The sequence below is a fragment of the Rhinolophus ferrumequinum genome, chromosome 16, assembly GCF_004115265.2.
Source record: "Rhinolophus ferrumequinum isolate MPI-CBG mRhiFer1 chromosome 16, mRhiFer1_v1.p, whole genome shotgun sequence".
Taxonomy (NCBI): Eukaryota; Metazoa; Chordata; class Mammalia; order Chiroptera; family Rhinolophidae; genus Rhinolophus; species Rhinolophus ferrumequinum.
The window spans coordinates 40,600,226-40,614,975 of NC_046299.1; the positions used below are offsets into that span (position 1 = coordinate 40,600,226).

The following is a 14,750-nucleotide window of genomic DNA, read 5'->3' on the forward strand; positions in this document are numbered from 1 at the left end:
TCAGCATCTCCAGACATGTGGGCACCCCAAAGATCTGACTGTCCACTGCTTAACTTCTAACTTGGTGAGGATGTGACTATCGCTTACTCATCTGCTCCAATTTACCTTCATTGTGCTGTGAATAAATAAGTCTAGCATGATTTCACCAATCACTTACATGTTTAAATATTATAAGCCACCTTCAAAATTAGTTTTGTGGTCCAAACAGTTTCATCTATCATCAACTCATGACTGCAAATTAAAAACAAGGTATTATGTGTACCTAGAATAAGAAACCATCTTGAGCCCATATGCAGCAGGACTATGTTGTTGGGACTTCTTGTATTAAACCAATATCTATTCAGCCACAATTACTGGAAGAGAGAAATTGCACCAACACCAAATGAACCTAAGGGAGATTCTATCACATCTTGAGAAAGTCCATTTCAGGCAGCTTTGAAAGTAAGCGATCAAAACATGACCAATCTAATTCTTAACTACTTGCTAAAACAAACTGTAGCAAATTCTAACATGCATACATAGCTTGTTTATCATATTCAAACATTCATGTGGATGTCAGCAACCTAAGCTACCAATTATTAACTAACTGTCTTCTTAAAAATGGAAATAGATTTGACCTAGAAATGAGAACAGTATCCATGCCTTCCCTAGGACTTTCTGAGTTTCTCTGTGGGACTTTAGGGACTCACCTGCAGAAGAGAGAGGGCTAGTTCTGTTTATGGTACAAATGCAAAATCAAACATACAGAAATACAGCTTCTGTCATGGGAAAAAGAGTTTGATTCAAACATACAAATCCAAGTTTAACAATCAAAGAATATTTTTAAAAGAATGCATACCTGCTCTTTGGATGGCACAAGGAGTTCTTCGATCATCATACTGTCCCGGGCATAGGAGCTTCTGTTCAAGGTGTAAGACCTATCCGAACTGAAGGAGCGGAGGCTGTTGTATTTACAGTTAACCATTCAAGAGTGGTAGGTGATGATGAGATGAATAAAAGAAAATTAATGCATGCAACTTTAAGAGCAGGCAGGATGGCTAAAAATATCAACAAAAGTTGTTCTTGAAACGATACCATCAAAAGTAAAATCCCTTATATTTGAGGAAATTTCTTCAGCTCTAGACAATCTCATGATCAGATTTTGTTTAAAATTAGGCCAATCGGTGTTGAAGATGAAATGCATGAAAACTTTGGATGTTTCACTGTGACAGTAGAACCAACATGACAATTGAGAAGAACCACGTGACTCTAGGCAATTTGATTATTTGAGATTTTTTTTCTATGGTAAGATCTTGTATGTTAGGGTCTCTTTCTGGTCCATATCTATCTAGCTTGCACTATTAAATAGAATTATGTCTGCTATAAATGGTTCTGTTTAAACATCTTTGGGAACTAGACATGGGTTTAACTTATGAGAAGTTTACAGTTGCTACTCACGGAAAACATCAAGAAGGAAGCAGTGTTACGAATATACCTTACATGATCTTCTTCACTGTCTTTTTGGCCATTCCATTTGTGGTTATTTTGTCCTTCCTTGCTCTATTCTTTTCTTCCTCTCTCCTACTATGCTTCTCCTTTCCAGCCACTCTCAAACCTTTTACATAACCCTTGAACTTCCCAGGGGCTATGTAAGCCCCCTTACGTCCTGAAATGCACTCATCACATTAACCTCTAAACTAAAAACCAACAGGGATATGTGTGTGTGTGTGTGTGTGGTGGGGGAGTGAAATGGGTGGAGGTGGTCAAAAGGTACAAAACTCCAGTTATAAAAGTTATAAAATAAATAAGTCCTTGGGGATGTAATGTACAGCATGGTGACTACAGTTAATAATACTGCATTGTGTGTTTGAAAGTTGCTAAGAGAGTAGATCTTAAAAGTTCATCACAAAAACTGTAACTATGTGTAGTGATGGACATTAACTAGACTTACTGTGATGACCATTTCACAACATATACATATTTCAAACCATTATGTCATATACCTGAAATTCATATGTTCTTCGTCAATTATATCTCAATTAAAACAAAAAGCAATAGAGGAAGGGACCCTGCTAACCCTGCACATATCACATAGGAAATGCAGGCTGATGGGGACTACAGCTAATCTGAGCCTTGGCAGAACACCTTGTGATCATTCCGGAACACAGACGATGGAGGCTTGTGAGGAGCTGCTTTAGGCCACCTCCCACTCGCTTCCCTATCTCACCTGTCATGGTAGGCTGTCAGGAGACAGCTTTTCGTTGCCTCCTGAGGCTTCCTGCCCTGTCCTTCTTGGCATAGAGCTGCAGAACATGAAACCGCTTAGCTGCAGGCTAGCATTGGCTGCTTAGCAATGGGGCATCCCACAGCTACTATGGCAGACATACAGCCCCTTTTGTTTTGGTGTCATCTTTTTTGGTACAGGGCACAAGGACCATGGGAAGTTGGCATCTGCCACTGCCTATGTAAGTAATAACCTGTCTGAATCTAAATTTGGCTGCTTGAATCCTTACCAGGAGACTCAGTCAGACTTTGGCCTTGGCCTCGTGTGTGCTTGACAGGGAAAACAGCGAAGAAGACGTACATAAGGAAGGATTCCTTGCTTTGCAGAACGATTTCTTTTCCCCTCTGGACATCCTATATACTAAAAATTACCCCCAAGTGGGTATTTTTATATCAATATATAGAGGCCCCTGAATTACAGGCACAATTCTAAGTGTCTACACAAATGGGTGGGTATACTTTTCTGGGATTAGAGCCTTAGCTTTCACCAGAATCCTAGGGGGAATCCCCGACCCCAAAATAATCATTCTATAGAGTCAGTATTTAGTGCATTCAGCAAATAATTGCTAAGTGACTAATAGGAGTTAGTCACAATATTAGAAACTGGATACAGAAGGAAAAAAAAAAAAAAGCAAGCATTAGCCCTGCATAGAGTTTACCTAGTAAGTCACATGACTGGCTGCTTGCACAGTCAGGCCTTCTGTGCCAGTCTTATGACCCATACATAACCCTTCCCTTTTCTCCCTCTCCTATTTCAGTTGCAAACATTTCTTTCTGTTATTCCTGTTTCCGGCCCCTTTACCTTCTCTCAGATACAATATAAGCTTTCTCAAAGCAGGAATTCTCTTCCTATTCTCTAACTCAACACTGTCCAACAGAATTTTTCACGTTGATGGGCGTGCTCTAAATCTTCTAAATCTGCACTGTCCACTGGCCACATGTGGCTACTGAGCACCAGACATGTGGCTGGTGACTGAAGAACTGAATTTTTAACCTCATTTAATTTTAACTTGTTTTAATCTAAATAGCTGTCACTAGGGGCTACACGATTAGACAGTGCAACTTGTGAGTACTCAGAGCAAGGTTCTGTTTTGCCCAGTGACATGACTTGAGAGGCACTGGGACGTTCCATTCTGTATCAGACAGTCCTTTATTTAAGTTATGGATCCTATAGTGTATATTAATACGGGTAGTACATGAGAATACTTTTGTTGTATATGTAGACAAATACTTAAAAGTTTTAAAAATTAATTACATATTCATTGTAATTTCAGTTTTTAAATGTCTATCTAAACTTTGTTGATATTTTTTACACATCCTCTCTTTCTTTCAACTTATGTATGAGTGCCAACTACAGAACAGAGCCCAGAATTGGGAGTAATCAATGAAAAGGCCTAAAAATGTCTTCATTTTATATGTCTAAAGTTCTTACTCCTGACTGTTCCAGACCAACTTACATTAGACAGATGGAGCCAATTAAATCCATCAAGCTTCACTCTGAATCCTTAATACATCGAAGTAATTTCAGCTACTAAAATTAGACATTATTTGCATGGGGATCTGGAAAGCATTAAATTGTTTTTAACTAAGGTCAATTATATTATTTGTAGCCATCAGTATACCCTAAGTGTTAAATACAGGAAGTGTTAGAAAACCACATGCCTCAAAATTCTAAAATTATACTAATGTACCTAGCACGACTCAAATAGAACAGCAAACAAACAGCCCTTCAAGAATTTTTCTTTTAAGTCCAGTGAAATTTCTCCAGTTCCTTCATGCACTATGCAAACTTTGTTAAGGGAAAGAAATTCCTTAAGTATTCAATTTTGCATAAGTAACATTTCTTATCATACATTTAGTTACTAGCTAATTTTCTCTGAATTACAAAACTGATTTTCTAAAGCTGAGCAGGAAAAAAAAAAGCACATTGCAGCCCATCACAGCACATCATATCACAATGCTGACGAAAATAAAAATGAGAAATGAGTCAGGGAAGGGCAGAGAACACTGTAAAAGTGCTGTATTTTCTTACCTGATCTTGGGACTATTTTAAAGTATTTTTAGGAAAAAACAGAAGTAGAAAGCAAAAAAAAAAAAAAACCAGACAGGGAAAAAAAGAAAAATAATGTTATGGTTGAATGAATTACACATTTAATGTAATCCTCTTTAAATGTTACACTCAGAATATCATACTTGGCAATACTCTAACAATATCTTAAAAATATATTGGCTTTATAGATTTTATTTTTATATTTGCCTCTGAGCATAACATGAGTTGCTAATGTAAAAAAAAATGAATTACATAGAGCAGCAACAAATAATAATAATGGTGTAATCAAAACCAGAAGTGTGAAAGCCTTAGAACTGTGTTGGGAAAAAATTATGAGACAATATTCTGGTTTCATCTCTCACTGGATGTCAGCTGCTATAATTTTCTATATACAAATGATTGATTCATTTTATATATTATCTGAGGATAAATTATTGGATTACAAAAGCTATTAAATCTCTAAATAGAATTTTCCCTTGAGAATCTTTACGATTCTGCATATTTTCAGTTATAACTTGTTGCTATCTGTGATTATCTAAACATTACATAGTTTCAATAAGTTATTTTCCCCTTCTTATCAATGACACCTGCTACAATGAGATTTTAAGGCCTTTTATAAATATATTTATAAATAAAAGATTCTACTAAATTACACGAGGTTCCAAATTCTACTGAAAAAAGACTAACTGGAAGAAAAACATCAATTCAGTATCTAAACTGACTACATCAAGGACACTGAGAATAAACTCCCAGGTTTACTTTGTGGGAAGTGCCATTTACTATTAGACAATGAAACTTTTTACAACAGATACTTGAACTATAGGAAAATATCCCCAGGGCTCTGGCTTAGGTGGTTTAATTATTAGCTTTAAAATAACCTGACTGTCAGCAAACAAGCTGTTAATCCAACCAGGGAAAGAAATCCCCAAATTCTGGACAACGTCCTGTTTCTTTCAACCAGTGTCAGATACGTTTCAGTCAAGGTTTTCCCAATAGAAAAGATTCATGCTTCAGTTTTAAGGACTAAATTTGCGACCATTCCTGTTTGTGACTCTTGGTAAGTCAGTGTTACGTTCCCAACATGTCCCTTGTAAACAAAACAATGGCAGAGTTTTAGGAGAGATACTCAAATCGTTGATAGACAATTCTAATAAACATGTAATTCTTTTAACCAAAATTACCTTTTAAGTCTCAATCATGAATTATTCTTTCAGTAATGAAGAGAAAATAGTGAACAATCAACACAAATATTTCTTCCTTATTGGAAAGTATTATTTTTCTTTCAATACAGAACAAAATTTAATTTTGAAATGTGGATCCCAAATTGGTTCTCCCAGTTTTGTCAGTGAGCTCTTTTGCCTCTAAGCTCAAAGCATGATTGCCAGGTGGGGGAAAAAAAAGAACAAATAATCAACATGTTCCATCACACAAAATTAAGGACTGAAAACCATGAAAGAAAAACAGCGGAGCATGTATACTGGAATTGAGCACATTTCACCAAATTCACATCCTCATCCAAAGAACACATTGAGGGGATACGGCGAAAAATGAAAATGACTTTGGTTTATGACAAATCATGGTTGTCTTAAATTAACTATGAAAAAAACAGCAACAGTGAAATACCTGGCAGAACGGGCCCCAAGACTAAAGCCCATGTAGCCCTCGGCGGGCAGAGAATCATCGCCCAGTTCCTTAAGGTCCTGTGGCCCAAGATACTTGTCAGTGTCCCCTGTCATGGCATCTTCACCTGCGGATGTACAAAGCAAGCCCAAATCAGAAGCTTCCCTTTGGAAAATGTGTCTGTTGTGGAGAAACCCGCTCCTTTGGTCATCAGCAAATCACCCCTTTTCTCATATTCAAGTTCTCCTATTCCCCTGGATAATATTTGTAACTGCTGTGTAGCAGGAAAAGTATAGGCAGAGGTTAATTCGTAATTTTGAGAGTGAATTTCAAAGGCAGAAAGAGTTCCTGGTGTTAAATAGCAAGTTTAAAACATTTCCCCCATCTTCTTCCTCCCTTCTCAAGCCCTGGCTGACCAGAAAGGAGGGTCTTTTATGTCAGTTTCTTCACCATGATGAGGGCAGCTTGTTTGAATGGACGTTGATTGCAAAATAAAAACTACCTCTTCTTCACCATTCTGGAAATTACATGTGGGAAGGGAACAGACTCTTATTTAAATAGTTTTCTCACACACAGGATTCCAGTTCGGGCCTTATGTAAGAAACGAGCAAGTTCGTTAATCTGAACTGTAACTGTGCAATTGGGGAACCTTGGAACACATCAATTTTCAACGGTTTCGAAACCTATCAAACTAACAACTCAGTCTAGCTGCCCCAGAGCTTGAACCCTACTTGGAAAGCAGCTCTACCTTCTATAGAGATCAAATGGGGCTTTCAGCAGTTTGAAGAAAGGACTACATGAATTGCTCTTTAACCATCCATACAAAGAGTTAATCATGTAAAATACTTTTACTAGCTACATATGCATAACATGACCTCACACGGAAAAACCACATTCCAAGAGTGACAGGGCAGGTTTTCCAGATGCCTTTCGCCCTCTGGGACTGTTCCTGGTTCCCATCCTTTGCAAAGTGTAGCACAGGCTGTGGAAAAGTTCCTTCCACAAACAGGCACACTCTATCCCCTTTTTATGACTCTCATTCTCTTTCCGGACACAAGCTTGGCTGGGCGAGAGAGATTTCAAAAGCGTACTATGTTTTCTCAAAGGTAAGTGATTCATCCGCTCCAGCTATATTTTCCGATTCCTTTCTCAGTACTGTTTATCATTTCCATTCATTTAAACGCAGGAAACCACAAGAGCTCAGCTTTTAAACCAGCAATCAAGTCTAAAAATACACTGTCAACTACTGTTTTTGCAAATGAAAAAACTAAACAGATCAACTTTCTACTGCAACTGAGTACTGACCCAGTATACCAAGAGATTATTTTAAGTAACTATTTACAGCTAGGCTACTTGCACATTCACCACATACGAGACAAAAACAGTGCACACCCAATACAACTTAAAGAAAGATCTTACTCTGTGGGAAAGCCATTTCCACCAGGCCAGGCTGATCAGATGTTTTCCTGATGTTTCCAGGAATTCCTTAAGCAGTGATTTAGAATCTACCTCCAAATCAGCCCAAACAAACCAATCCCTGGGTTGTATCCACCGTGTTCACCACCACCGTCGAGTTCCTCTCAGCATCTTCCACTCCTCGTAGGCAACTGAGGAATCACACATCTTTTCCTACTCATCAGAGTTCAAAGATTTCCAATATTGCAGAGACAAAAAAAAAAAAAAAAAGGAACAAAACCTGGCTACTCTTAATTGAGATGAAGATCCTTTTGATCACTCCGCAGACATCCTTTTAAAGCTCCTTCTGATTGGACTAGAAACTCCTCTGGCAAGCCTCTAGCAGGACCGAATGGTGACATAAATGCGAGCCCTGGAGTTATTTGTATGTAAATATGAGGGCTGCTCGAGTGTAGACTTTCGGTAATTTGATACCAGTGCTCTGTGCCTACCCGGGTAACTGAGACAGCCTTAAATCCTGGGAGAGCCAGCGAGCTAGCGAGGTGCTGCATTTAATTAGGAGGTGACTCTTCTCCCACACGCAAGAAAAGCCGGCCAATCCAGGTAGAGGAAAAACTTGAGAAGAAAACAAAGAAGTGACCCAGGCGGGGAGTGGCAGGGAGCTCCAGGCAAACTTTCAACTTTGTTCTCCGCTGGGAACACCAGGAGCCTCGGTTATTTATGGTCCCTGTCAGGTGGAAGGAGGGAAAAAAGAGAGAGGGAGGGCCTGTCCTTGAATTGAGATTGTGAAACTATGGGGCAGAGGGAAGCAGCAGTGATTTCCAAAACTCTCCAAGAAGCTCTTGAGAACGTACTCATCACCGCTACTGCTTTTTATCAAGAGTTTTGAGGAAAGGAGCAGAAGCAAGACAAGCTAGAAAAAGCAAGTGGATATTCTGCTTTATTTTTGGTAGACGTTCTTTCAACTCTTTAATACATTCAAAGGAACAGACAGGTTCTCGCTCCTGGAGAGGTCCCCGGAGAGAAGCAGAGGGGTAGCTGGGGTGGGCTGGAGGGGTCTTTGCTGCAATGGGTAGAGGGCAGCACCGAGGAGGTGCTTCTGTCACTTTGGTGTTACATTGTTTTCCTCATTCTGGGACTCCTGGCCTCCCTTCTCAGCTGCTCCGCCCAGTTTATGTTGGCCCCAGAGGGAAAAAACTAAGCAGGACTTCTGCATCCTTCATCTGGGTATGCTGGAGAGGCAATTCCACTCACTTTTCCTGGTAATAACTGGAGACTTAAGCTAGAAAACAAGTAAAGGGTTTGAAACTATCTTGCCCAAGTAAGTGGTTTGCAGCACTTTTTCAGGATAGTGCATCTATCTCTAGGATTGTTACCTAAATATACAGAAATGTGACTCTGTAGAACTGATGAAGTGGGAAACAGAGTTGCTTTTACTGGATAAATGTATAAATGCATAAATGCATACATAAATAAATAAATGGTTCATCTAATATTCAGACAATATGATACCTGGTGTTTTCATTTAACCAGCATGGCTGTAATCAACATTATAAATATGCAGAAATAGAAGGGAAGCCATTTTTAATGCTTGGTACATACTACTGAAAAATATTCCCAAGGAAAATAATAATTTCCAATCCTGTAAATAATGGAAAGTCATGGTTAAAATGGAGAAAATGTCTAAACATGAATCTGTACTACACGACTGCACTCACAATCCAAACTACTTAGCAGTCTTATTCAATGACTTGCTCAAACTTCCTTAGAAGGACTGCAATGAAAAGGGTCCTTCTTCTTGACTTCTTGGCCAGCCTTTCTCTAGCCACTTCTCCACACCCACCCTGCTCTCTGTTGTACAGAATTATTTCAGTCCCTAGAATTCCTGAACATCTTTAAACTTTGAACCATTACGTAGGGTACACTCTGTTGATGGAATCTTTGCTCTTTTTCACCCGAGTAATTTCTCCCATCTCTGACTCTTTGTAGAATTCCTTCCACCCTCATGCACCATCTTAAGTGAGGTGTCCCTCACCTGTACTGCCAGTAGAAACATCTTTTTAGTCATTACCACTGGATGGTGAGATCCCCTAGATTAGGAACCAAATTTTTCATGGGCCTGGCATATTGTACGCCAGGGCCTAGAAACATCTTTTTGAATTTATGATTGCTTTTATTAAAGAGGTTGGCGGTTTCGCCTTTTTTTTCCCCCCATCTACATGCCACAGCAGCTTAGCACTCTTTTGGCATGTCAAGCTTGATGACTGCTATACTGTCAAATGTCAATTAAATTAAGTTTCCATTCTTTTTTTACCCCTCCTTCATAGACTTTGGAAATGGTCACTGTGAAACCAAAAGACACCTGGGGCAAGGGTGGGAGTGGGAGTTGTCAATATATTTGGTCAACGATTAATGAAAATAGACTTCTGACATTAAGTAATTAAGCATTTACCATTTTAGAAGGGTGAAAACATTTCTTAAAAGGCACGAATTTAGAAAAACAGGCAATGGTATTATTTTAATGCATTTTTGCATAGTAGGTGCTGTGGATTCAAACCCAAGTTCCACCATTTACTAATCAGGTAACCTTTGGGCCACTCTTTACTCTGAGTCCTAGTTTCAACCTCTACAAAACTGGGATAGGAAGTCTGCCTCTATCCTAAAATCTCTTGGGGGGATTAAATGAAATAATGCACAAAGTAAGGGTTTAATCAGCACTAATTGATACTATTGTTCTGTAGCACAGCTTTCTCTAGTGCCCAAGCATCTGAATGCATGAACTCATATAATCAGTGTTTAAATTACTGCTCTTTGTACTGGTAAGGGCAAAAATCCAACAAGTGCATCAAATTTTCCCTGCTCTCTATTACTTAACACAGGGCCTGGCTCATCATAGGCACTCAATAAATATTTCTTGAATAAATGAATGAATAAATGAACAACAATAACAAAACTAACTCATTCTCCTTTCAATAAATAAGATATTCTGTAATTATGGTATAGTAAAACACACTACTGGACCAAAGGTTAGAAAGGAATGAGGTAAACTGTATTGAGTGACTTATTAATTGCCTCTAATACATTCTATAATCCAAATATATTTTGATTAGTGGCAGCCTCTGACCAACAATTCTTATACAAGAGTGTATAAGCCAAGAAAGGTAATTCTACAGAGGGTGCCAAAAAAATATAATACACATTTTAAGAAAGGAAAAATCTATTAAAATTACACTGATGGTAAGTAACCACTTTGAGCACCTCTTGTAATTGCCAAAGTCAAATGTGACTTGTAGTCATTTTTTGTTATCGGTATATATTGAGTATTACAATTTTTTTAGTTTTTTCTTTCCTTAAAATATGCGTAATTTTTTTGGCACCCTCTGTATTAATGGACAGCACTCACACAGTGTCAGATATATTTGGTTAATATATATATAATCAAGAACCACAATTTTCCACATACTAAAAAGTATTTATGTAGGTTTATGTTTTCTAGAAGTGATTGCCATAGTAGCTTGATTTTTGAGCAATAAAATGCAGAAGAAGTCATTTTGCATAACTTTTGAGTCTGAGTTAAAATAAATCTTGCAGTTCCTGCCTAAGTCTCTTGTTCGGAGGAAGCCAATCACAATGTAAGACATTTAATTACCTTGAGACCATCATGCTTGTAAAGAAGCTCAAGGTAGCCAAAGAGATGGCATAGGCAGACAGATGTCCAGTCAACCCTCAGCTGTTTCAGTCATCCTAGCTGAGGTGACAGACCTTTGAATGAAGACACCATATTGAACATCCTGCCATGTAACGCCGGCCTTACCTGCCATCTGACTGTAATCTTATGAAAGATCTCTAGAATCCAGCTGAGCCCATTTAACTAACACAACCATGGGCGATAATAAATTAAACCAACAAGTTGAGAGACGGGTTGTTACATTGTAATAATTAGCAGAAACACCGCAGAATGAGAAATGAGAAGGTCCAGAGATAAGCAAAGAGGTTACACACTGGTTGCCTAGTGCATCCCTAATAAATTAGAGTTAGCTCCAAAATGCATTATATGATTAGTGTAGACAAAGTCTAGGAAAAGTACACTAGTAAATGCCACTAGAGGAGGCTCATCTATTTAGTGTTGATTTTATACCTTTCAAAATTTGGAGCACTGGTGTTCTTATTGTTAATCCATTTCTGATAATAAAATACCAGAGGCTGGAAAGTGTTTAAAGAAGACCATAAAACACCCCAAATCTACCTTGATCCCACCATGAACCAAGTAACAAAAGCTATTCAGAGGCATTTCACTTTAGTGTCTCAGTTATCTCCTCTTCCTAGTCCTCCTAACATGACTAGGTTAAGAGACGAGGTTTCCTATACCACAATCAACCTTTCAAAGATACAAACACTTTGTCTACCAGGAAATAATACAAAATAGAATCAGGGACAAAAGAGAGAAAGAAAGATAATAAGTATATTCAATGATTATCAGGACTATGGTCAGTCAAATAGGTGTGCCCTCATTTCTTTTAGATTGCAAATTGATGGTCCAGTGTCAGTATCTGGTGGGATATACCCCACCCAACTTCCTGGCAGTCTTTCATTATGTCCACTAATGATCCCTGTTATGCTAAATAAAGGAAACAGTTCTGGCTCTAATATTTAAAAGTGTTTTTGTGGAAAGTGGTTCTATTTTTTTTTCATTCATATTTTATGCATGCAATTTTCTTCTACTCTTAAGACCATCACCAAGGAATACGTTTGTTGCTTTTCCAGGGGTGGAAAATTGTTTTCCCATCTGAATGGAGACTAGATTCATAAAGTTTCTTCAGGTAACTGTTCCAAATTATATTGTCAGAAACACTGCTTAATTCCTCTGCTGTGAAATGCAGAATCTTCCCAACGTATTTTATAACATTATAAAGTTGATGTTAATAGTATAAAATACTTTCAATGATTTAATAGTAGAAAACCTCCAAATTACACGGGTTTTTTGAAAAGCTAGATTAGAAGGAATAAAGCGGAACATAGTCTGTATACGTTAGTGATTTATTAGGAGTTGGTTTCTTAATAGAACTCAGCAGATAGTCTTACAGATAAACAGTTCATGATTAGAACTTAGAAGATTTAAATTTACTGTGCTTGTTCTGAAAAAAAGTGATTTTTTTGATCATCACATAGCAAAGAGAGGAAATGGAAACTATTGGGAAAAGAAATCCTTCAATTTCTCATCTACATTTATAGAACAGTAGAATGAGATCCCATCATTAAAATCAACAGTAATATTTATTGAGCATTTACTCTGTTCTAGGCACAGTTTGGAGCATTATAAGTATTATCTCACATAATTCTCATAATAACATTATAAAATAGAATTGTTATCTCCATTTCAAGATAAAGAAAACCCAGTTCACACTGGTAGAGTAACATCACTTAGAATATAGGGAAAATCAAATTAAAAATCAGTTGGTTTGACTACAGGGCTCCACTTTTAACTACTGCAATATGCTATGCTATTGAATAAATACTATAAGAATTTGGTAACCAAAATGTAAGCCCCATGAGGGCATGAACTTTTGCCTGTTTTGTTCCATATCCGGTATCCAGAACAGTGCCTGGCACATAGTAGTTGCTCAATAAATGTGTGCAATGAAAATTCAGTGATTGCTTTTGGAGATGGCAACTGGAGCGAGGGGGAAGAGGGAGACTTACTTTCCACCGTAAACTCTTGTACCTTGGGCATTTTATACCATGTGCATCTATCACCTATTCAAAAAATGAATAAAATTAAAACAAAACAAAATACAGGGACTGCAGATGAGTCATTTAGGCTGTGTGTTCCATGCACCTGAAAAGGTATTTTGATATATACAGGTCGGCCAGGTAGACATTAAGATATTTATGTGTACCAGCAAATATCCATCAAACATGGAAACTCAATATTTTATAATATTTGACCTTACTTCCCTCTTTAAGAGATGGAATAGAAGAAATGAACTAAGAAGGCAGGGAGAAAGAGACGCACATTATTAATGTGTTACTTCTGGTAGCTCCCTACAGGTTCTTAACCTGTAGGATGCATTAGAATCACCTGAACATTTGCATTTCTAATGAGTTCCCAAGTAAATCTGATGCTGTTGGTCGTGGGACCACACTTTGATAATCACTGATCTAAAGGATACGTCCAAATTAATGACAGTTATCTAACGCCAGTATTGTTTCTACAGAATTATGGAACTATTTTCCTTGTGGGAATTACTAGAATAATTAAAACATCAACTTCAGCAACTGAATTCAATGAATCAAGTACAGGGTTTCTCAAATTTCAATGCATGTATTTGTATGACCTGGAGATCTTGCCAAACTGCAGATGCGGATTCCACAGATCTAGGGCAGATCCTGAGATCCTGCATGTATAACAAGCTCCCAGGTGACTGCACATACACTCTGAGTAGTGAAATAGTAGAGCAATGGGATAGGACCTACTTATGAGTAAAGCCAACTACTGCCTTTGAGGCATTTAATTCCTGGTAAAGAAGTGAAGACCAGGGCAGAAATAATACAAACACTGTCCCACTACTCCTGCTGCCTACGGTTTTAGTGCTTTGTATGTGCCAGACACTGTGCTGACCGAGCACTTTATATGCACGTCTCATTTAATCCTCAACCCTTTAAAGCAGGTACTATTATTTCCCTTTTACAGACGAAGAAACAGATTCAGTGAAGTTATTTTAGAAAACATGTCTAATTAGTGGTAGAGTCTAGATTAGAACCCACACAGTCAGGTTGCAAAACCCTGGCTCCTAACCACCACACCTCAATGACAGAAGTTGTACAAGAGAAATCACAGAGTATTACAAGAGCTCAAAGGAAGAGGCCATCACATTTGGTTGAGTAGATCTGGTAGATGTCGAATGGAGGGTGTGTGAGTAAAGATAGGTAGAAAGTAGAAAAAAATGGGCAGTTGGCCATTCCCAGCCAGAGAAGGAAGCATGGGAGGGAAAGAATGAGAATGTTCCTAAAACGGCAAGTAGACACATTTATTGGAGTGCTAGGCATCTGAGTTGTAGGAAATGGGATGGATAGGCCATATTTTTATGACCCTTGCATTTGAATGATACAATAACAATTGCCATCTAAGTGACAAGCAACATATACCCAGCAGTGGGTGAAAACATAATCTTTTGTTCACCTACATTTTTTTAATTGAAGACCCAAACTCTCAAAGCTCTCCCTCTTTCTCTCATGTTCTGCTCCCATCCTACAGCAGGAAGCAGGATCTATAAATAGTTGCATCCATCTAACAAAAAAAGGGAAACTGCCATTTACTGAGCACCTAATATATGCCGGTCACTGTTCTAAATGCTTCATATATTTTATTTCTTTATATGGTCACGGCAACTCCAAGTGGTAT

The 14,750-nt window shown here is 38.1% G+C and overlaps 1 protein-coding gene across 25 annotated transcripts in view; it reads right to left on the reverse strand.

Moving 5' to 3' along the window:
- The window catches only part of ANK3 (ankyrin 3), a 473,720-nt gene that overhangs the window by 86,512 nt on the left and 372,458 nt on the right, over positions 1-14,750 (reverse strand). For 14 of the 25 annotated variants that reach the window (XM_033130276.1, XM_033130259.1, XM_033130260.1 and 11 more), the window contains 3 exons: positions 13,049-13,102; positions 5,936-6,059; positions 839-941 (listed from right to left, as the gene is read on the reverse strand). In XM_033130276.1, coding sequence (XP_032986167.1) covers positions 839-941; positions 5,936-6,059; positions 13,049-13,102 — 281 coding nt within the window. Of the gene's footprint in view, positions 1-838; positions 942-4,294; positions 4,307-5,935; positions 6,060-7,351; positions 8,043-13,048; positions 13,103-14,750 lie in introns of those variants that run through there. The other 11 variants (XM_033130250.1, XM_033130269.1, XM_033130267.1 and 8 more) reach the window with 5 other exon arrangements.